Below are 25,758 nucleotides of genomic sequence, written 5' to 3'. Positions count from 1 at the left end.
TAGTAGGCCGACATTTGGATGATTGTGTCAGCAGTTGTCTGATACTTAAAGTTTCATTTCCTACAACTCAAAGACTCCTCTGGAAAATATCTTGACGTATTAAGAGACAAACAGCATACTTCTATTGATTTCTACAGTATGTAAGGCCACACATTATATAAGTTTACATGTCAATCTGTGTACTTTGTAGATTATGATAACCCATCTTCAACCTTTGGAAAACAGTCACATGGTGACACTTTTCCATTTAGTCATTTAGCAGACGCTTTTATCCAAACCCACTTACAAACAGTTCGGGGAGAAATAAGCGATATGTCATGCATCAGCAAAAGTACAATCAGTGCTAATACAAAGTTACTAGTTTCAACAAAAACTACCTGTTGAGAGAAGGAGAGAGGGTTAGTGTAGTTTTTTTTCCTTTTCATTTGTCTGTCAACTATTCAGAGAGATGGGTTTGAAGGTTGAAATTTAATGCTTGTACATCCATTAAGTATCCAAATGCTTTTTGGTGCCACTGTACCATAAACTATAATTCATGGGTCCATTTTCTGAACTACAAATACATAACATTTCAACAATAGTGGCTTAACATATAAAATACAAGAGTAGCTTACAACAATACTACATTTGAAATAGAGAAGCGTCATAAAATTCCCTATGCAGGTTTTTATTATAGAAATATATTTCTGTCATGAGAACGCTTGGAAGGTTTGGCATAGAAGTGTACGTGACAATATTAATGTGTTTGGTCTTGGTGGAATAGTATCGAGTCATGCTGATGTGAGCATGTAAGGAATACTTATGCTGCACATATTACATATATGAATAACCCACGTATAGCATAGCGTACAGGTGGAGCTGGGGAAGGAGGAGGGTTTCTGAAGAGTGCTGCACTGCTATGGCAAGCACTAGCCGAGATTAAAATTTTGAGCAGCAAGCTCATTGGCTGCAGATACAGAAAGAGCCGATCAGATGTGCCATGTGGTAAAGGTTATGCAGTCATATCGAGTTAGACCTTTCCATCAAGAGTTTCATGACAACTTTTTATATAACAAATGATTAACCAAATCAAGAAAGACCCAAAGACTTGTTTGAAAATACATGGTCCTTTATTTTGTGTGGTTGTACATAATTAGACATGTATCTATTTATGCCCATATAAACTGTATAATTCTGTGTAGAATAGCAGAAACATGCTAGCCCTCATTTAAGCATTGTTCAAGAACAACAGATAACATAGACTCAATGGATTACATAAAACATTCCTTCTGTTTTGAAATCCATGCGCTATAGTAAATATATGGAACAAATGTTATTGTCACGTTAGATATGCATCAGTCTTACTCCAGCTGTCCAGTCTACTGCACTTCTTCTCTCTGGTTTGGGTTCATTTAAGGCAGATTCTCTTTGCTTTGCCTTCAGTAGACCACCAGACTGCTTTAATGGAAAGTTGCCACGACACAGAACTATGTACAAGAAATGCTTATTTGAAACACACTTAATGTATCATAATCTTAACCTGGTCTCTTTATTATCATATATATCTATATGCTGCCAATTGAGTAGTGGATGACATTTGAGCATGATTTGTATTTCACACAGACTGCCAATACACATTGTTTCACAAAAGCTTAACATAAGCATACACAGACTGTATTCACTTGTTTCCAAGACTTGTCTGTTCCTCTTACAGCAGCGCTCAATGGTGCGCTGTTTGAAACAGTCATATGGGGCATATTCTTCTTTTTTTAAACAGGGATTACATTTGTACATTTTTTCACAGTTTTAGAAATGTGTACTTTGAATACATTCTTCTCTAACTTGAAACGCTTTCTATAGTTTTACTCCGTCATTTTTCAAAGGAGGCACATCTAGAATACTTCCAAAATATACTTAAAGTGATAATTCAAACAAAATGAAAATTCTGTCATTAACATCTGTCAACACACTCTTTCAAACCTGCATGAATGTTGAGCACAAAATAATATATTTTGTGAAATATGTGGGAAACCAAACAGTTGTGGCTCCGGGCACCACTGACTACTATCGTAGTTTTTTTCCTAGCTTTTGTAGTCATTAACTAGTGCTCCAGAACTGTAGTGTTACCAACATTCTTTGTGTTTAGCAGAACACAATTTAGACAGGGTGAGTAAATGATGACAGAATTGTAGTTTTGGTTGAACTATCACTTTAAAGCTTTTTGGGGTAAAAAGTTATTGAGCAAGTACATAAAATCTAAACTTTCTCCTCACATTTCTCCAATTTAATGTTGTAATTTAATCATTTTACTTTATAATTTGAGCTGTAGTGTTTTCATTAAGTTGGCTTGAGCTCATGTAACAATAAGTATGAAATAAAACCAGAAATGTTCTTTCAAACAGAGATGGCGACATAGAGACAAGAGTTATGGATTGCAGCTTTAAAGGTAACGTGTTGATTTATTATTTTCTAAATATTTTCTCCTATCTAAGTGAAAATTATTGTTAGTCAACTCAGTGATGTGGCACCTTAAAAACATTGCTAAATTTTTTAAGCATTCCAAGTCGAACAATGGCAAACCCTGTTTGAATACGTTGCATTTCCATTTGATGCCACTGGCGGTGCAGAAATGACATCTGTTGACCTATAAATCTGTATATTACGATATAATAAAGTTATAATATTCAGTTTTTCTTCTTCACAATGGGAGGAAATATCAAGCTCTTCCAAACATAAAACCATGCCTTGGCTTCATGGTTGTTAAATAGCTTTGATTATTAAAATTACAAGCTCGTTTCTCCAATTAAGTTGAGCTATTCGAGTTGCTGCACGCCTCGTGTAGTCTACATCATAATACAAGCATCAGAAACCTGTCCGGCTCCTCTAACCGATAACATAAGAGAGCGAAAAATGTGATTACACATTTTCTAAATCTCTCTCTCGTAAACTGCTTTTCTGAGTGTCACTAAGAGGAGAATTATGTTCTTCAATAAGTAGCAAATGAGCTGCCCGGTTTAAATCCAGACGTTTTGCTCTCTTCCTTCTGAGAGTTCTTTTTAGAGTTTAAGAATAGGATAGGATAAGCTTGGGTTTTGGGAGAGGAATACATTTACTCATTTTGAAATGGAAAATCTAGAGCCTGATTGCGTGACGTTGTATAACAAGGGTCGACTGCTGGCTTTCATTTTCGGGGCATCAAGTAAGCTGATTATTTTTATGGCTATGTTCAGAATAGTGTACTACCATACTAATGGTATTTACATGTGCATTATTTTTCACAAAATTGGATTTAAAAGGCAAACAATTTATTTCAAAGCATCTTTAAAACTGAATTGAATTTCCATCGTATTGAGGTGATGTGACAATGCTGTTGCATAGTGTTTCATATACTGTTTTAAAAAATAGTTTGGCAAAATACTGTGCGTGCACTGCGTAGTGTGCAGTAATGGCCCATTCCGAACATAGCCTCTGTGTGTACTTTTCTCGATTTCTCACGTTTTGAAGTGCCTCCGGTTAATACCGAATAGATAACTTGCTGCAGTTCGAGCCTGCATTAAGTCTTCCACTCTGTTCTTTTACGTTAGCGCCTCGGACAGAATATTGATATCAGCCATTTTTCACCCGACAGCCTGCCTGCTCTCCCCCATGGCCAAGGTTAATTAGCAGTCATTAAAGAAGAAATATATGCTTTCCTCCTCTGGCTCGAATGAAAAACGAGGGTGTGGATGACTTGTGGATGGCTATGGAGTGAGGGGACAAGTTCACTGGGCTGTCACCATGGTGATGGAGATGAGGAGGTAATGGTCACCGACGCAGGAATGTTTAATTGTGCTGAGATTCCTTCAGGTTGCCTTTGGCAGGGCTGATTAACTGCGCGATCCGTCAGAACAATGTTGCGTTCTGAATACAAACGGCCATCGAGCAGCGCTCTCGAATCCTCAAGCATGTTACGGTTCTTTGTGTTTAAAGCTGATTGGAGTATTAACTGCTTTGAATTGGAGACGTTTTGAAAAATGAGATGGCTCTATTTCAATTCCGCTCTTCTCTGTGTACTTATATAGGTTTGTTTGAAGACTAATTACAGCTTTTATACTTCTGATTAAATACCTTAACAGTGGAACACACGTCTTCAGGAAACGCGTGTGGTTAATAACCTCATTAAAGTTGAACTTTTGCGATGTCACACCGGCTAATGCGTCAGACTCCAATCGTCACACAAGGAAATCGCTGCTTACAAGACCTCTGTGCTCTGGATTCCTTTCCCCTGACTTGTGAGGACTCCGGTTTCCCCTTGAGTCTTGCTGATAAGGATGCTAGTCAGCCTATACGACAGTTCGCTGTCAAACTCTGGTCTTACATAAAGATAATTTTAAAAAGGAAAGAGAAGTCAACATGAAGCAGAATTCACAACCTATTCGCAACTATACACTTAACGAAAATAAGTAGGTACATTTGGATTTTATTAGAAATTGGACGTTAAAAAAATGGTGTCTGAAAACTGGGTGGAAGGACTATGCAATAAGAGGGCTTGGTGATAAAGTCACATGGCATACTTCTTTTTTTTAAGTGTACGCGAGCGTACGCGATTGGCCGAACGCACAGCCTTGCATAGCATACTACTTTTCACTCGTACGCGTACACACGGGTATTGACACATGCGTGTTGCAATACCTCTCCGGGCTTACAGGGGTCAGATTTTCTTCTACTACCTTGAATCGATGCTCCCAGGGCACGGTTGCCACCTGGTGGTTAAACTATTTACTGGAATGTGCATGCGCGACCTGCGCGTACTTTGTATCCGAGATAACAAAATTCCGGCGGTGCGCGTACTATTCTTATGACGAAATTTGTGCCACGCTATTCTTCAACCTTAAGACTTTGGGGACTTAAATCCCAAAACAAATAGAAGGACAACTCTATATCTTAGTAGCACGAAAAGTAGTAAATAGAATAGCCATACTCATGAAAACTGTCCATAAATGTAATATGAAGACCAAAGTATTCATCACTGTACAAGAATGTGCTCATTGAAGACAGCAAGCTGTTGATTTACTCGAAACACACAAGCGATTAAATACATTTTCTATCATTATTATAATATGAAGATCTTCACTGATCAATGGGTTTGCAGTTCTGAGCGAAGTGATGTGGCCCATCGTATTCCTGTGTGATGTTTTCCTGAATGCCCTGAGAGCAAGAGTGCTTAGAAAGATTTCACTGCACCAGTTAACCCACACCAGGTCGTCTGGACTGTCCGTGATTGGCTGTTGGAAACAGAAAGTGAAGAGAGGGGGTGCATAGAGGGACGTAAAGAAATCAATACTAGATGGCTGAAATAAGAGGGGACCAAATACGAGAGGGAGAGAAGTTATGGGTGATAGAGGAGTGAAATATGGGAATGCTCTCCCTGTCAGGGACAGCAGTTTAATGATAGTCCCGATCCTGTTTCAGAACTGATAACACACTTTTCCCCTCTTTACAAGACACCATACTGTGTTATATAGGATTTGCCACATGGGTGTGACAGGATTTCTTCTTATCTCTGTAGGCAACACAGCTCCAGGTGGCATGGTGCCCCAGACTCTCCGGTCTTTTAGCAAGGTTTAAGTCCTTCAGCTAAAGTGGCCGTCCTCGGCTTCAGTTGGACATTAAAACTCAACAACTCGCTCCATACCTCTTAAACTTGCAGCGGTGCGATTCTGGAATCCACCTGTACAGGTTTTGTTCTTGGTTTTGTGTCGATGTCCAAAACAGACAAGCACCAAAGGGTTCATGTTGGTTGATGGGAATACTCAAAGTTTGTTTGAAGATGAGCAGTGGGCTTGACAAGTCTGTAATTTGATGGCTTGTTTTGTCTCAGAGCACTTTGGGAAGACAAAAAAAAGGGTTGAAACAAATAAGATGTGCATTTTTTGGAAATGTCAGTGCCCACAAGACAGCAAACAAGAAACTTGTGTTTTTAACTTGCGTTTGTGACCATAGTAAAATACACAGATGGCCCAAAATCGACTGTGTCAAAACACATGAGTTGTCCATCTTATTGAAACGGTCCAAGCCAGTCTGTGAACCAAAATTTCCAAGTCAACATTTTCCTGCTACCAAAATGGACTTGACATGTCCGGACTCACTTGGCTATAAGCGTACCGTTTCTATGTTCATAAAACGCTCTTTTTAAACGATGCTGATTGGCTCGATTTTTCTCTGCAGTATGTTGGGGGTTTAGCTCGTCATCAGGTATTTAACTGTTATATGTGATGTATTAAAGTACACAGACTAATGGCTTCAACAAAAACACATACCTCTGAAGCTGCCTTGCAAGTAATGTAATTAACTTAATACATACACCACGTAGTGTAAATCAGGCCTTTGAAGCAAAAAAGCACGTACCTGTCCCGAGGCCAAAGCCTATTATTGCCGAAAGGGGTAGGCGGAGTTAGACCTTGCTGCGCAGTAGCCCCCCCGTGGGGTGCTCAGGGGTACTGCACTCTGATGAGTTCTTGGCTTTGTCTTTGTTATTATTGGGCTCGTTGTCTTTAATGATGTCATACTGACGGCAGAAGAGAGCGATCACACCTGTGAAAGAGGGATAATAACGGTGAAAAGTGATAGTGATGGATGGGTCATTGTCGATGGCAAAAAAAACGTAATGATGGATTGCTGTGTTTGTGCCCCAAAAAATACCGTCCAATTTTAGCTGAACTAAAATTGAGCTATTCCGTGGCCTTGAGTGTGAGGTGTACTATAAATTCTCCTGTTTGATAGCGGATTCACGAGTCTTTTCATATTGATGCTTGACGTGGATAAGCCAGAGATAAGAAAGACCTCTAAGACTTAAATACAATGCCTATAGACTACAGATGTAATTCTTGACATGAGCAACATTTTACATCAAAACCACTTTCATTCTGCATTGCATATTAGATCATTAGCTGGATAATTTTAAAATTGTTACGAAATGTTGATTCATATGTTTTAAACACATTCATAATGTACATAATAGGCTCAAACTTGTGTGTTATGAAACAGCATTCATGAGTTTTTTTCTGCAGTGTGGAATAATTCTGAGGATAATTGAGGAGAGAAACATTTTGATGGAGCCTGATTTTATTCATTGGGAATGTATTAGATTGTGGGTGTTTCATTCAGAGTGAACTCAGGAGGAAAGTAATTTTTCGAGGCAAAGCAAGTTATTAATTTTGTTGAAAGATTACAAAGACAGTCTTGCACTTTGGAATAATGTGCACTAATGAATCATGCCAATAAGACCAGGAACTGCATTCAAAATGCATGACTTTAAGCATTATATAATCATTGTTAATTCCTTAATAATATAAGTTGTTATGGAGATATCAATCAGTTGTGAACTCCAGACACATGTTAGTTGGATTGAAAATAAATAAGAGCAGGTTAAAAAAGGGTGTGTTCAATTATCATGTTCCTTATTAGCAAGAGACAAACTTTGTGGTTATTGTACCGTGGACTTTATACCGTCGTATTATCATTCAGTGAGATTTTGATATTGTTACACCCCTACTGTTTACAGAATATTAGTTAATGAAGTTTGCTGATTTTTACCATGATTGAGATGTTTCAGTGACACAACCAGTAAAAATGCATTCAACAAACTGTTTAAACAGTTATTTCTAATGAATACAATACATACAGTTGTAGATATAGACAAATAAGTAGTAATAAAACTACTAGTACGCGGTCCCTTGTATGTGTGAATTCACAGTTTTTAGGGAAATGGAAAAAAAACAGTAATTTTTACATGTTAAATAATATGTTGTCAAAGTTGACAAGCACATTTTTAATACGTGTTATAAGTTACATATTGCAAACCCAATGACAAACATAAAGGATGACTAACAATAATGATTTATGACAAAAAATTATAACCATGAAATATGGAGATACAATGTTTCAGAAGGAAAGCAGTGATATGCAAAATTGATGATTAGCCTGGTTTTGGTATTAAATGTGTAGCATTGACTCTGGTAAAACACGCTTGGATGTTTCAACCCATGGTTGGATAAAATAAGAAAAAATACAACTCTGTGGAAGTTGGGTTTGCCTTTGACCAAACCATGGGTGACAACATTGACTTTTGCAAAGTATAGGATGTGTTCCTTGTTGGTCCTGGGACAACATTTGTTCCAATCAGATTTCAATAATGGGGTTACCGGCTAAAAGAAGATTTTCAATACATTTCCCTATGATTCCAGTGGTGCTGTAGGTATGTATAAGCTAAGAGTTAGGGCTGTGTCGTTGTTCCAGGACCAACAAAAGATGTTGATCCAACATCACGTCCTATGTCAAAATAAATAGGTTATCGTTTTTTGCACATCCAGTGGATTCTTACCCGCCCACATGACGAGAACGACCACAATGATAATGAGCTCTCCAGCCCTCAGCTGGGCGGCCTGGGCAACCTCCTCCATGGTCACTTCATCTGTTTGAATCACAGTCAAACAAACCTGAGTTCACGCGCCCACATATTAAAAACAAAGGAACACTTCTGCCGTTATTAAAGAAAAGGCACCGTTACAACATTTAATTAGTCATGACCGTGTTTTCTCTTGCTGAGATTTGAATAAGACCATCGTTGTCAAAAATCATGATTAATAACTCGCTGCCTCCAGCCAAGACTCTTTATTTCAGTCATCCCTTCGATGCTCAGCCAACCCCAAAGCTCAGAGGAGCACCTCAGGGTTGAGCTATCCTGAGTCCGATGCTTCACATCGGGAGAGACCTCAGGGGTCACTTTCTGGGCAGCAGATTTACAGCGTGCTGTAAATAAGCCCTTGTTAACCAAAAGAAACCGTACAATGAGCTCTGGTGTGTGTGCACTCATTAACCACAGAGGGAAAACCGATGTTCTTCAACATCCCGCTTGAAACAGCAGCGGTGCTGAGGAGCTCATCTCCCTGAGCTCCAATATGTTGATAAACTTCAGGTAAAAACGAAATGTTTTTTAGAGCGCAGAAGAAAAGTTGGGCCATTTTTCAGCACACCATCAACATCGATACAAGTCTAGTAAGAAAACAACGTGAAGCCCCCCTGAAACGATGGAGAGGAGAAGAGCGGAGAGAGAAAGATTAACTGTCTGTTCATTAAGCGATCTGGTCTTTGGTGAAGTGTAAAGTTGATTCATTATAGGGTAACGTGAGCACTAATGCCCGATGATTAAACAGAGTTTTGTTATCTTACTCATACTTCAGCTTGCATCAGTAAAGGTCAGCCACACGGAAATGCCTTCTGCTGGGATTAAACACATTTCTGTATGTACAATAAAAAGTATACAGAATGGATTTCTGCCGAAAGTTACAAACGCCGAAACCTATAAACCTTTGTTTCAAAAAAGGTTCTCTATGGCGAAAAAAACGGTTGTTCGGATTACAAAAGGCAAATAAAGAGATGTTTCTTTAAAGAACCTTTGACCGGATGGTTCTTTGTGGAATAAAAATGTTCTTCTATGGCATCGTATGTGAAGAATCTTTTAAGCACAGGAATATCATTTAAAATCTATATTAACATTTGACTGTGTAACTATATTGAATATAGTTTCTCGATGAGTGATATTATTGCTATAGAAAAAAATGAAAATGTATGGTAAATATGCTAAAACGAGAAAATATGTTTACTTCGCTGTAGCGTTAAGAGAACGGGTTTGGGTTGCAACCTTTTGACGTTAGTTATTTTAACGCAAACAAAATGGCGACCTCAGAGTGAAGATTGTTTATACAATTTTATAAAAACCATGAGTTACACTGTTTTGTATTTCACAATTCTTATGTCAACGCCAGTGTTCTCTGTTCCTGTCATGATCATTTAAATGTAAAACACAGTGTATGTCTCTGTTCCTCTGCTTTTCACAAAGGTGAATGAGACAAAAGGGAAACCACTTACTGAATGCTCTGACATTTCTCTGATGTTTGAGGTTACAGCTCAGTCAAACCTCAGTGTGGCATCTGCCCTGACTCTAAACTGCATCACTGATGATTTGCCACCAAATGTCAACAATGCTGTCCATAGCCAAAGACTGATGCTCATCCATAAAATGGCAAGGGGTTCTGGGAAATACTGTCTGGCTCCCCTGCTGATGTTTGTCTAAGTAAGTGGGTCATGAAAAACAGCTTAGAAAAAATAAAACAGACTATATTGTGGGTTGTTCTAGATAACACAAGCTCCTTAGTAACAGTGAATTTAATGTGAAAGCGCACAAGAGTGAGCTCGTTGCATCATGAGTTATGACATAGCATCGGTTTTAGAGCGGTTGTATAACTGCCACCCTGCGTTTTTGCCGTTAGTCATCATTTCAATGAAATCTCCCTCTATTTTGTGTGTTTTCGCTGCATGTTTGGTGTATCAGTGTTTCATCTCTGTTAATAAATCGAACTGAAAATGGGTTTAATTTTTGTCAAGCATATAGAGGTCAATTCACAAAAATGTTGAGAAGCCATTATCGTTCTTTTCAGTGCTAACTGTGTCTTTTCTATGCAAATGAGCCTTGCTATAGATTGTTATTTGTCCGGTGGGGAACCAGGCAGCAGTTGGAATTCTGAACATTTTTCACAGATTTTCTCGTGATTACGCCGCATCAAATGATGGAGAAAAGCGGTATAGCCGGGATCTTTGGGCATATTAAAGAGAAGGGGTGGGAATTGTTTGGTCCCTCATGATTCAATTCAGAATCGATTCTTAGGGCCACGATTGGATTTAGAATTGATTCTTGATGTGCTAATTAGCATATCAAAGATATAAGATGTCATCGCGTCACGTTTGCGCTCAAAGCCAGACCAGTGAAGGTACTTTGGCTTCTACTCTTAGAACTGTCACATATTATATTTTAATATAACCGAGTGCCAAGTAGAGCCATTCTCATTGACATATTCTGCTGTCAGACATTAAAACAAGCACATAATAGTAATTAAACGCGACTCATTAGTGCTGTATGTTAAACGACAGTCACTTCCATGAAGTGCCACAGCATATAACAAAATCATCATACACATTTATTAAAAGAGTAGCAATTTGACCAATATTAGTGTATTAGTCCCGTGAAGAGCACCCAGCGTGGCCATCTGGCTAACAAACTGTGCAAAAGTATGTTCATGATGTTCTTAAGTATAAACAGCGATTGGCTTTTGGAACTGCTATTTAGTCAGCGGAGGTATAGTGCAGTAAATTGAATGCGCTGTTTCTCCCTGCAGCTCACTCACTGCACAGAGCAGATGCAGAGAAAGACCATCCTAAACATTTATTTCGTTTATCTTGTAGGGCTAAATGTATTTGTTTTTCTCTCTTTCTCCACTGCTCCTGTATTCTCCGCTGTGTTTGCGCGTGATGTGTGCACTCTGTAAAAGGTCCGGGTGCTCTTGCAGTTGAATTCCCCCTTATTTGTTCCAAAGACGTCAGGTTATTATATTTAGTTAAATACTTTGAATCGATTTGAATCGCTAGCAGATTGAATCGATATTTACATGTGAATCGATTTTCTTCTCCCACTATTATTACCTATTAAAGAGTCAGATCAGATACTAGGATCACAGCAAAGTGAAGCTGTACAGTCTGAGCAAAAAACAGTCAATTGCAATGTTCTGCTGCATCGTCTACAACGGTGGATCTCTAAAGGGAGGGGGCAAAATGAGCACTGAAATAGATTTTAAAACAAAGAAAAACTAAGATATTACATTTTTGGGGCACTTTTCTACACGTTTCCAATTAATGTTAATGTTTTACTTGGTAGAAATTATGAGTATTTGTGAGTGGGGCCTTTGCAAGATGATGCAAAACCCACACATAGTTACCCGTAAGGTGCCATTCCAAATACTAGTTTTTCCCTAGTACTGTACATGTCCAAAAATATGAAATACCACGGCTATTTCTTGTACTCTGTTCTGGCTTACCTGGGCTTTTGGAGGCCAGTTTCTCTGATTCTTTGGGAGTGCGGAACAGAACAGGTTCACTGGCTGGGCTGGTTCCGCTCATACTAATAGACTGCACATGGACGATGTACTCCGTGTCTTCCTCCAGATCCCACAGTGCACATGAACGTGTGGTGGTGTTTACCTCCTGGATGAATCGTAACATACGAACGTCCTTTTTCTGTAATCATCAAAAACAAAACAAAACATCAAAGGGATAAGAGATGTATATATACAGTACCTTCAGAAGAATCGACAGTTTTTTCTCTCCACAAAGAACCTGTCATGATTCTGCCTGCTCTTGTCTTGATTTTCTGGTCTAGGGGCAGAATCATGACATACCCACGTGTTTTATGTGGAGAAAAGCATGTTATTGTCAATCTGGACTTAATATGGATTCTCTCCAGTCTCGTCCTTTGGCCACGCCCCTCTCGTTCCTAGTATAGCTTTCCTCCTGTGTCTCATTACCCACACCTGCCCAGTGTTATCTCCTTTGTTAGTCTCCCTATTTAATGCCCTCTTGTCTATTGTCTTGTGCTCGTTCGTTGTACTTGTTTCCCTGTCTAGATGCCTCGGTCATCGGTTCCGCGTCATGATAATCCTCTAAGTATATTCTAGTCTTTGTGAGTGGTCTGTTTAGTCTTGGTATTTTGTAGTTAGTGTTCTTGTCAAGTGTGTTTAGTTCTTATCAGTTTATCGTGTACCCTGTTCTTTTGTTTGTTTTCTGTTTTGTGTATATATTCAAATCTGTTAACCCCTTCACCGCTGCCTGCACTTGGGTTCTTCCACCACGTTCACCCTGTTTCACGACAGAACCTTTTGTGAAACAGAAAGATTCTTCAGATGTTAAAGGTTCTTTAAGGAACACAAAATTGGTCTTACAGCATCATGAAGCATCTTGTATTTTTAAGAATTGTAATGGACTTCAAATACTATTTAATGTTTCTATAAGGATTGTCCCAAAGAAACATCTTACGTTGACTTGGATAACCTTTGTTAAAATTGAGTCTAAATTGAGTTATCCCTCAGTAGGGGGTTGTAGTTTTTCGACCTTAAAATAATGTAATTTCATTGGTAGGACAACTAAACAGAGGAAATCTACTGCCGCTGCTACCTGAGCAGCACCATAGCGGCTGCAACTAGGGCTGTAGCTATCGATTATTTTAGTAATTGAGCATTCTACCAATTATTTCATTGATTAATAGAGTATTCAGATAACCAGTAATTTTTCTTTATTAAAGAACAAGATCACACTTCAGATAATCGCTATAAACAAACCATTAACTACGACTTTTCCCCCAATAAACTCTTAATTTGGTGCTTATTGATAGTTAGTAAGATAGTTAGGTTTAGGTTTTGGGTAGGTGTCATGATTCTGTGGCATCTTGACAGAACCTCATGTTTAAAGCGGAGAGAGAGAATTTTGGTTCTTGTGGCTTGCCATACGCTCTCTCCAGTCTAGTCTCTGTTCCCGTTCTGTCCTTTCCTCATTATTGCTTGTTAATTAGTTAATGCCCCAAACCTGTTCCCTCTTGATTTCTTCCTATTTAATGCCCTTCTGTTTTCTGTCCTGTGCCATTGTGGTTGTTTGGTGAGTTCCTGTGTCACTCTGCTCACTCTGCTCCACTCACTCTACTCTACTCACTCTACTCACTCTACTCTACTCACTCTACTCACTCTACTCTACTCACTCTACTCACTCTACTATACTCACTCTACTCACTCTACTCTACGCACTCTACTCACTCTACTCACCCTACTCACTCTACTCTACTCACTCTACTCTGCTCTACTCACTCTACTCACTCTACTATACTCACTCTACTCACTCTACTCACTCTACTCACTCTACTCTACTCACTCTACTCACTCTACTCACTCTACTATACTCACTCTACTCACTCTACTCTACTCACTCTACTCACTCTACTCTACTCACTCTACTCTGCTCTACTCACTCTACTCACTCTACTATACTCACTCTACTCACTCTACTCACTCTACTCACTCTACTCTACTCTACTCTACTCACTCTACTCACTCTACTCACTCTACTCACTCTACTCACTCTACTCTACTCACTCTACTCTGCTCTACTCACTCTACTCACTCTACTATACTCACTCTACTCACTCTACTCACTCTACTCTACTCACTCTACTCTACTCTGCTCTACTCACTCTACTCACTCTACTCTACTCACTCTGCTCTACTCACTCTGCTCTACTCTACTCTACTCTACTCTACTCTACTCTACTCTACTCTACTCTACTCACTCTACTCTACTCACTCTACTCACTCTACTCTACTCGCTCTACTCACTATACTCTACTCACTCTACTCACTCTACTCTACTCACTCTACTCACTCTACTCTACTCACTCTACTCTACTCATTCTACTCACTCTACTCTACTCACTCTACTCACTCTACTTACTCTACTCACTCTACTCTACTCTACTCACTCTACTCTACTCTACTCTCACTCTGTGTGGGACAGATATAATGTGTATTTGGGGTTGCTTTACCGGGGAGAGGGCCCGTCATTTCCCCCTGTTATACTGTGGTAAAAATAGGCTGATGGTGAGGAGTTGGGATGGAGGAGGGATGCTGCTTTGGCTCTTTTCAAATCGATCATTATCACAGTGGCATCTCTAAAAACTGTTATCTGATGCAGAGATTACCGGTTAATGGCTACAGTTAACACTAGGCGAATAGTCTATGTTGCTCAATGTGTGCCGGCCCACTGTCGGGATATAAAGAAATGATACAAGTAATAAGTATTTACCGACTTGTTACCAGCTTTTCTCGTGATTTCTGTACCGCTGCAGCAGCGGTACCAGCGGCTAGCGCACGTCAATGTAAAAAAGTTGACCAATCAAATGAGAAAGACAGAGTTTATACAACTCGCCAGACTGAAGAATAGAGAACTTCGGCAGGTGGGAGCGTAATAGAAAGCATGTGTGAATTCCAGCGTGGAGATGACTGTAGTGAGACGTAAGAAGGCAGACACAACAAAGCAAACAGCTTACAATAAAAATGTTAAATGGTAAGATTCAGAGATGAAAACTACTTAACAGGCTTCAAGATTCTATATTAGTGATGCTGTTTATTTCAAATTCCTAATCAACCTTTCTTATGTAACTTCATAGTTACAGGCTTACAGCAGACATATTCTGCCTGTTAAGAGAAGAGGTCATTGTGAACATTTGTTTTGTTATGGTTTCAAAATGATGATACAAAGAACAATTACATAGAAGATTGTAATATAGCTGCCATAAATGGGGAAAAATATTCTCCTTGGGGGACCATGCCCATTCAATTGGGCTAAGCCCCCAATCTCTACAACGCCCCTGTCTCAAGCACGAATGGATAACGTTCGTGCTGACCTGTTGCGTGCATAAATATAATGACAATAACTATTTTGTTTTGTTAATGAACAGGCTGTCAAGTTTGAGATGCTGGAATATTGTGTATGCACGTAAGGCACCGGTGTTGTCACTTGTGCTGTTACTTATAATGGCAGAAACATCTTTAAAATCTCTGTGATGATTTATGGTCAAACAGATATGATGTTGATGAGCACGTCATTAGTTACTGCAAAGTAACACTGGCACTAAAAGCGGTATAATGTGCTTTTGCAAAATAAAGAAAATTTTCAAGATGAGATCAGTCATTTTTCCTTGAACTTATTTGTGGAGCACTGCACCTGGCAAACTGAATCAAACTCATCAGCACATTGTCACCGTTTTTCCCTTTCGTTTTGTTGATCTGTTAATTGTCAAATATTCCGCGTATATTTATTCGTGTCGCATGCTTTGCATTTGATATTGAAGGGAACTTGTCGTGATGGAGACTTCAGGGATAGATATTTGTATTGTTGGACAAATGCTGTGAAGAGATGCAGAAGAACTGATGAAATACGGTTAACGGATGATCAAATGCACAAATGCCTCACGGCAGCATCCACCTGCACCCGCATGTGTCATTTACAGTAAATTTAACGTTAAACTTCTGAATTCTACACAAATGCAGTTTTTGAGTTGTTTACATGCACAAATATTCACAACATCATCATTATAACAATACACTGTTTCCATCACCTTAACACGCATTTGAACTAAGGTAAACTCAAGGTAAAATCCCATAAAAATGTTTTTGATCATTCTGAGATTATCTTCGCATATCCGTTTCCATTTAGGCTATGTTAAGCACATTTTCAATACATCTAAATAGTTAGATAGACAACCCCACAGAGATTGCACATTCCGTTACTTCTCCCTACCTCGCTTACTTGCCGGATCTGCCACGCGCCCTTATTCCGGCACTCAGAGTTTACAAATTAAGCACGTATAGTATTCAGTGAGAAGATGAACAGGTAAAAGACTCATGCACACTACAGACACTCCGCCTTGGTTGGTAAGGTGACAAACTGTAATGGCTTTGTACTCTAGCAGATGGTCACTGCAGTACTTATTACTGAGGTCTCCACAGTGACTGCTTTCCTCAGATCCACACACACACACAAACACACACACACACACACACAGACTAACGTATGCATGCATTAAACATTTACAGAAAGCTGTAAATATCAACAGCACATGCTGTCCCTAAGAAAGCTGTCTAAATCGACACATATACGAAACGCAAACGCAAGCATTCCTCCGTGTTACAGCCACATTAAAGGTGAATTGTGCAGTGATTTTCTTGTGTTCTGCACATGTAAAGACTCTGAATGGACCATAAACCGGTTCAATACCTGCTGGGTGATTGCAAACCCAATGACTGGGTCGCCTTCCAGAATATCCCATGTGACTATCGCAGAGTTCCCCTCTAACGGTTTGATGGTCACATTGAGCGGAGCGGATAAACTATCTGGAAAAAATAGAAGAAACAGATGTTGATGTGACATAAAGAAAGCTTCACATTCAAGCACAAAAACATCAACGTTTGAAGTAAAAGAGCAGAGCTTAGCAGCGCACAACTCGCCGCCCGTCGTTGCTGTGCAGTTATTATGGAGTTTCCACAGGTTACTATACGGTTGCTGTGATGTTCTGCTTGGTTACTCACTACCTAGAGGCAAAAATAACCCCAAAGCTTCTGGTTCTGAGGCATGACTCACTTCTTTTAATGTAAGTGGAAGGAATATTTGCCAGTTTTATCATCCGCAAGTTGAAAATTGCAAGTCTCAATATTAGCAGCAAAACCATCCTCAATAAACCACACAATTTCCCGTTCTGTGCAGTTCACTTTGATGGCGACATTGGTGTCAATGGTTGTAAGATCAACTTAAGGTTACAATGCTTTTGGGAAACGAGCCCAGGAATACTTGTGGGCCAGCTTAATGCTTAGGTTTAGCCAGCTTAAATTAATCAATTTATTATGATTAATAAATAATAATAAAAAAAACAATAATAGATTTTGTATACTGTATACTTTGTATTACTGTAAGGAATTAGGTATTTGCAATACAGGTCCATGACGTACTTCCGCTAAAACGTGTTTTCTTCTCATATTTATTTTATCTGTTCTAAACTAAATGTTAAATGTATTAAATCAACTATTTTTTAAATCCCTCACACTTTCCCAATAAATATTATTTAATTTTTCAACAGATAATCAGTTAACATAGAGACCATGGAACTCACAAATTTTATCACAAGAATAGGCAAGAACAAAGAAAACTCAAGCCACAATATGCATGTTTGCTATGCTAAAGTTTTAAGTATATATTTAGAATAAATTACTGCACATTACTGCATAATTTGTTTATTTTGCAAGAGTCAACAAACTGTCCACAAACAATGACCTTCGCACTAAACTGAAAAAGGCAGTTGGTGCCAATCTGTTATTTGACAGGAAAAAACCTGCAAAAATAATTATAAAACTTCAAATAACAAAATACAAAAATACAGCAGCTTAACTAATTATAATTAATATTATTATTGTTGTTGTTATAATTACACTCACTGTATCACGCGCGCACACACACAGAACTTTTGTTTCAAATTTGAGGGAGGGATGTTTAGATCTACCTGCGTCTTTTGGATAATTAGCTGTGAATTCGAGGCACAAGTAGTCTGTTCATCACCACTCACCTCCACACCAAGACAAACGCTATTGGAAAGGAGGGAGAGCTTCACTTCTGCGACTCTCTGCCTGTCTGTGATGTGCCGATCGATGCCCCACGCGGACCCAGTAGCTCCTCACTGCAGAACAGTGTTGCCAGATTAGGTGGACAATTTCCAGCCCAAAGGCTCACTAAAACCAGCCCACTCCAACAAGAATCAGCCCAAATTGTAACTGCCAAAATAGTGTGATAGAAATGTATTGCAATGTCCATCAACAATGATAATGACCATGTTATCTCCTTAAAACGAATTATGACAAGATGACAAAATATAATAAAATCCAGGAAAACAGATCAAACGGATTCAACAGCAAATGCATTAAAGAGTATGTCTAATATGTCCAGAAACCCCTTCAAAGCGATGACCAAAAAATTAAGCAATGAACCCTCAAAAAACACATGCATCACCACAAGTTTTTGTGCAAAAAGTGCCCCCTTTAATGAATCAGAAGCCATTTCACACTCGTTCATGCAAACACCACGGGAGACAAAAATCTGCAATTCTTTGATATATATATAGAAATACGTGGATTTCATGTGCGCCATCCTCCCGTGAGATCCTGTGAACTGATCCTCCCAGCTCCAGCCCAGGCAATCTCCCTCGACAATCCAGAGCAAAGATCTTGTTATTTGAATCATAATGCTAACTTTTGTTCATTTTTAAGCTGCTTTGCAACAATGAAACATTGTGAAAAGCGCCATATAAATAAAACTCAATTGATTGAAACAAAGAACAGCAGCAACAATAATGCACTTACCTTTGAGAGCTGACTTAACATCTGACAGAACTACAGTACACGTTTCGTGAAGTATCTATTGTAGAATATATAATGCAAAATTTTGCAAGTCCAGCAGCTGTGAAGGACGAGTCATCTGTCACCACGTGTGTAGTCCACGGTGTGAGATTTGAGTTACTCTCCCATTACCGTGCCACAATTGGGCCAATTTTCCATTATCCAAAATCCATTATCGCGACAAAACCCTGTCACTCAAGAGTCATCAAATGTCAACGATAGATTGATTGACGGGTCTTCCCAGACCCATACCTGATTGGTTAAACTGAACCAATAATGGCTGTTTAAGGAATAACGTGTTTATGACTGCGCCACACAATATTTTCGAACGTTTTGAAATAACTTGACAAAATAAAAGCTAAGAAAAGGCAATCTATTTTTGCAGGTTTGTAATACATTTTTCTCTGGTCTAACCTGTTCTAAAGAAGCCCAATTGGATGGGAATCCAATCTGGCAACACTGCTGCAGAACGCGATATCCAGTGTGCGTGGTTCAATCCAGATCCGACTCCTCCCACTTCATATACTTTTGAACACAATTTCACAACTCCACACAACACCACAATTTGGAGAGTTAAGTTGCAAACCGTGGACGCCTACGTTTGCTCTTATCAAATAAATCATTATTTAATGTACGCCTGTAAATAATGACCACAGTTAAATATGTTAACCCAAACCTTAAACCTAAATGTAATAAGATACCCTCAAGCCCCCAAAGCTGGTAAAACTATTTTTGTATTATATTTTAATTTAAGGTTGTCAACCGGCACCCATTCACTTGCATTGGTTTTGTGTCCATAAAAGTGAATGGCGGCCAATGTTGTTTGGTCACCAACTTTCTTCAAAATGTTTTCTTTTGTGTTCTGCAGTCGAATAAAAGTCATACAGGTTTAAAAAGACAAGAGGAAGACTAGATGATTGCAGAATATTCATTGTTGGATGAACTATCCAAACTTTATCCAAAGGCCACCCAAAAACATTAGTTCAATTTAGAAATTTAGGCTCTTCCAACATTTTATTAACTGGCTTTTCAAAGTGTAGACATTTTATGATGATGAGATCAAACATTTTTCGATTGACCAGATTCATAATTTTGACCCAAAACAGTTTGTTCAGTACGTTTAGGCCGATGGAAATGCCCTGAAATACAGTTCCATGTACGTCTTCTCTAAATCAATATTTCCACAGCTCTTTACTTTTATTTACTGGACAGGAACTCTTAGATTGTTATAATTCAGCCCCTTTGTCTTTGATGGTCATGAAACACAGAAAGTGGCCTGGCACAGCCTAGAGTACACATTGCCAGTTGCCACATGGCTGCTGGGCATTTACTTCATGTGATGAAAATGTAACGCGGTGATGATGACTTCAGCTGTGTGTCATCACTTGTTGGATTGATAACATGCCATCTCTTTAATCCGAGAAGATCTAATCGACAGTAATGTTTGTTGACTACGTAGCGAAATGCTTGTCTGTTTAAATTCATCTATCACAATTCACACCCTACAGATGGGGAATTTTATGCATTTAAAGGGGAGCAGACAGAAAGAAAGTCAGGTGTTCCTGAGCACACAATGTATCTCCTACTGGGTCGATTGTCTTTGTAACATTCTGTTACAAATTTTGTACTTACAATTTAAATAGGCCAATGTAACATGCATCTCGAATTTGCATTGTTGTCGTTGTGGATTTGGGATATTGTGACACCAACTGGTTGGTGATCACCTTGCAAATCCCTAGCAACTACCCAGGACACCCTAGCAACCACATAGTAATGCATTAAAAACACCCAATGATGTTTGAAAAGTTATCAGGTTGAGTTAAGGATCACAATTCTGATATCGCCAAGGTTACTAATAATTTACAAAAACTATTAAAGGTCCAGTGTGTCATTTTTGGGAAAATCTAATTACAGAAATGCAATATAATATATAGTACATAACTATGTGTTCAGAGGTGTATAAAGACCTTACATAATGAAGCGTTATGTTGTTTTAATACCTTAGAATGAGCTATTTCTATCTACAAACACCACATAACTGTATGACACTGTGTGGTTTATAATTTGATTTTTTGTCAGGATACTTTTCAAAAATGTTCATATATCAAGATCAGGATCACAGCGAACACCCATTCTCATAACTTAAACTTCCTGTAGATGAAGCTCTCCAATATGAGGAAGGTCAACCTTTCTTCAATATACTGTATCTGTAACTGTTGAAGAGCTATGGTGTCAGACAATGTATTAACATCGTGACTTGTCCGCTGTATTAATGTTCTCTCAAGTGAGGCTTTAGATCTCCCGGCCGCTCTGTAACTTTATTCCATTGGTTGGTAATGACTGCCCTCCTGAGACGCATGTGAATGTTCTGTGGTTCTCTGGCTTACAGCCAGCAACAAAAACTAAAGTGTATTAGGCTGTCCACGAAGATAAACGTGTTTTGAATTTCGTAGTTATAACTCAAACTGCAATCTTGCAATGAACACAGTTTAGGAATTCCAGCTATTGGAAAGTTTTCACTTGTATTTGATGTAGGAATATTCTCTCTTCCCGTAGTGTGCACACTCAGGTGAAAGGTATTACCTAGACGTGCAGCTGTGATTTAGGGAGCTCGGGCTGTGAAGTGAATGCTTTGGCCTGGCTTAACTGAATCTTTAGCGTATGGACATAGCAGTCCTCAAAATATGTGGCTTGGCAACACTGTCCCTCTGAAAGCCTTGAGAAGATATTTATTTGGGTAAATTTTGGTCGAGAGCCTGCAGTTAAGCCAGGGACATATGGTAGTCTTATATTTCAACGCGATCTCGCGGGAATCCGTACATATTTTATGATGTGCCTACTTTATGTGAATTTGGACGATGTGATTTGTACAAAGACGTGCGATTATAAAGCTATATTGAAACCCCCCCGACCCTTACCGCACTCACAAACCCAATGCCAATGGACTGCGTGGTGCAAAAGCAAATCATACTAAAACCGCACAAACTCATACAAAATAGCCACCTCGAATAGTTACGACTTCCTGTGAACAATGTTGAAGTGTCAACCAGACACTGTCACTGAATTCTTTAAGATATTATTATATGTGCCACAGTATCAATAATCACATATATTAATATCATGATCATTGTCAATGTGAATGTCAATTGGATATTATCACTTTACATGTTTGTTAAAAATATTTTTCCTCTTTTGCCTTTTGTTACAGAGAGATCAAAATTACACTTAACTATTTAAGAAAGATAAGAGGTATGGGATCAGACCTCAGACCCTAACCTGCTTTTGCCACAAGAACCAATGTTCTAATCATAGCTGCATCACAGATCTGTATGACAATATACAAATGCATATATGGGAATATATTTGTGTGTTTAGATATTTGGGAAGAAACGTTTAATTATTATGTTTTACTGTTAGATTATGTTACTATAATTCGTCTACGGGTGTAAAACAAACTTCTGGCAAAAACTTCTAAGGTGTCAGAGATGATATGAAACAGTTTGGCCTGTAAACTGTTCAAATCCCAGTCTCTGATCTAGTGATCCATGGCCCTTCATGAACCTGAAGAAAGTGATGCAAACATCACCCCTCCAGTGTCAATAACAGTTTAGTTGGAAGTCTGAGCAATATGTTGACCGTCATTTTTCTTTAATCTAAGAAATAGTCTACATTCTCACATATTTCTCCTTGGCAGAAATGTTTACGAAAATGTTGAACTGCAATGTCTGATTTTGAATTGATGTTGTACGCATTGTCCCCCAGATCACCACGAAACAAAATCAAACTCACACAATATTCACAATGTCCTCCTGTAGCTTTGATGAGGCACTTGCACCGTCAGATGGAACAAATGTCGAGAGCACGGAGCGAGGAACTCCTCGCTGCACATTTGCCTCTCATCAGATACGTCATAACAAAACGGCTTCGAAAGGTGATCGGTTATTTTCTGCCATTTTCATTTCACTCGTCTTCACTGTTGTCTCTTTATTAGACAGGTTGTTAGAATGCTGAATGGATGCTTGCTCTCTGCATTAATATTCATCTGCTCCGATTCATATTGAGTAGCGGTATAGACAGAGGCTTTGTTCTCTCTTCAGGTCACATGAAAGAGAAATCCAGAGAGATGTCGGTTCACAGTGCTGGATTGGTGTTATCCAAACAGCACACACGTTTTGATGTGTATATCTACAATTATTCAGAACATAATGTTATACTTCATCAGCAACTGTTACAATCTCAATAGGAAGTATGTCTCCAAAATCCTAATTTGACACGTGGATAGGAAATACAATGATTTAATAGTGACTTGTATTTTAAAAGAGCTTTGTTGTATGTTTTCCATAGTGGCGTGTGTCATTTCCACACTGACACCGAAGTAAAATCGCACACTGGCCTCCCCCCAAATAACTGTAATGCAATGAAAATCACAGGTGACTTTCTTAGGGAACCCATACGTAAAGTCTTATAGGTGCTACTATTAATCGGAAAAATACCACGATGCTCTGGTTTTATCCACACTAGAAAACATATATCTACTAAAGCATATTGCAAAATGACATTGCTTTGGAGGATTAATATAAATGCAGAAAATCGAATGCAAATGAGATTAATTTCACATTTTAAGCAGATGCATTCTCACCACAGTGCTATAATGCGTGCTGTCAATATCTAGACAAATAAATCCCCAATTTTCCATTCCCAAACAACCAATAGTCAAGCGACAGTGTGAGTATAATCTCTTTTAAGCTCTCTTAACAGATTCAATTAGGATGACATGAATTTACACGCAGTCTGAAGGTGGAAGCCACGAGCGTCTCCCCGATGGATGGCTGAACAGGTAGTAGCGCATCATTTATTCATCCGATACCCGCAACCTGTCTGTTCGCTGCTTATATGAACATGTGAGCATGGATTTCATTATGCACACTATCTGAACATAAAAAAGACAAAACCCTTGCCATTGTCTTCTCATTCAAACGAAACCGTGCTTTGATTTCTTTTCCCGTCTCGGTGCGCAAAAGCCCAACGGTGCCCAATGCATATCCCCATTTCTGACAATGCCATTTCTGACGGAACGAATCAATTCCACTCAAACTTACCGGCATTAATCGAGGACACGGAGATAAAACCCAAAAGCAAGAATAACGGCGCAGCGGACGAGCCTTTAATTCCGCACATCCTTTAAGGGATTCTTCACATTCTGCACGGACGACGTTGAATCCCATTTACTCGCAATGATCGTTAAACTTATACGTCGGCGTCTATGTGTTTGACATTCCCGATCGCTTGCCGTCGTTATTCCCGCATCAGTCAAGAGCAGCACTGGATCTAAACTCCGTACTTGCCGCAGAAAGTCGAGATGAGAGGACTGCGCGTAGCCGATTGGGCGGCGTATGTCACCGTTTCCAAAGAGACACGCACCTTGAGTCCTGCAGGGGGCGCTCGGCGGCTCAAATACATTGTGGAGACGTGTGTGCAGTCAAAACATATTTGTCAATTTACAATATATCTATAAAACGCATTAAAGCATGTAAATAATGCGTGTGTTGTTTTACAAGAATGTCAAGCCTGCGTAAATCATACGCAGCAATCTGTGCAAAAGGACAGTGACTGTGATTGGTCCTGCTAAACAGCATACAAATAGCAGATTATACAATCCACAGGTATAGACAGTCGACTATTTAAAATGACATTATTATAACTTGCAATGCAAAAGAATGTTATATATGATACGACGCCTGTTTCATGCAAATTCTAATTCTTCGATATAACCACTTACCTGGAGATCTGTAAAGGACACCTTGTGATAAAGTATGTGTAGACTGTTTTCAATAGTCTATAATGTGTGAAAAGTAAACACAAATCAGCCCAAAATGTGATGACATCATCTGAGAGGACAGTTCGATCACTATCAATGGTCAACCACTGCAGCCCCATTCACTCTCAATGCTGCAGAGGGAGATGTGCTCTCTCTCTCTCTCTCTCTCTGGAGTCTCATCACTGACAGGTTGCTCATTGAAGGGGACCACACTTCCTAAATTTTGGGGGTCTTTCCGGCTCTCTGCTTTCACTGTTCTTGTGCCAAGTGCTGATTGCAGAAAATATCCTCTGCATACTAAAAGGTCCTTCCACAGGAGGACAACACTCTATCACAGTGCATACTCTTTTCTAATGCACAATAATATTGTCAAAATCAATACACCTGAATGCAAGATGTGCTTGATTTTGTATCAAGTGTAATGCAATTGTGATGTATGTGATGTGTCAAGCCTCACCCCTTTAAAGAGTCTTGCAAACTGGCTGACCTTCAGGGAACGAGTTCAACACATTCCAGTTTTAATGACTGAATGAGACGTGATGAGAAAAGAACACTTGGAGCCGGTGAGTTCCCATGCACTGTTCCAAGATGCCATCTGTTTGGGAACTTTATGTGCATGTTTCCCTGTTGACCCTGTGTAAGGTAAAGCAGAAGGATAATGCAGGCACTGTGTTTTGGACATTCTTCAATCTTTTCTACCTTTTGCTGGACTTTGTGTTTAAGTATCAGACGTTTGGCATGATTCCTTCAGTGTTTGTATGTGCTTGTGTACAAGTGCATTTGCATGTCTTTTCATAACACTTGGCTACAGCATTAGACATATTTGAGCAATATGGCCAGCATTGCACGGTATGTACAGCTTTTCGGGAATCACATTCATTGATTTTTTTATCTTCCCTGTTTTCAGCAGGCACATCACAAAACGCTTCCAGAATAACACGGATTGCGAAAATGAAATTCATAATTTTTCCACCCTCCTATTCTTGCAAACTTGTATGACTTTCTATCCTTTGCAGAACACAGAAGATATTTTGAAGAACGTTGGTAACCAAACAACATTGCACCCTATTGTATAGAATCAAAACCACTGAAACATTTCACAAAATA

The 25,758-nt window shown here is 39.1% G+C and overlaps 1 protein-coding gene across 1 annotated transcript; it reads right to left on the bottom strand.

Annotated features, from left to right (window-relative positions):
- Positions 1-4,946: 4,946 nt before the first annotated feature.
- fndc5b (fibronectin type III domain containing 5b) lies at positions 4,947-24,221 on the bottom strand. Its single transcript, XM_079485371.1, has 6 exons — positions 23,933-24,221; positions 16,669-16,784; positions 11,889-12,087; positions 8,342-8,431; positions 6,367-6,552; positions 4,947-5,843 (listed from the first exon to the last, which is right to left on the bottom strand). Exons 1-5 carry the CDS (start codon positions 24,009-24,011, stop codon positions 6,413-6,415), a joined length of 624 nt encoding a protein of 207 aa, XP_079341497.1. The 5' UTR covers positions 24,012-24,221; the 3' UTR covers positions 4,947-5,843; positions 6,367-6,412.
- Between the last annotated feature and the right edge of the window lie 1,537 nt (positions 24,222-25,758).

The sequence above is a fragment of the Barbatula barbatula genome (genome assembly GCF_947034865.1).
Source record: "Barbatula barbatula genome assembly, chromosome: 21".
Classification (NCBI taxonomy): domain Eukaryota; kingdom Metazoa; phylum Chordata; class Actinopteri; order Cypriniformes; family Nemacheilidae; genus Barbatula; species Barbatula barbatula.
This window is presented reverse-complemented; position numbering and strand designations above follow the sequence as displayed.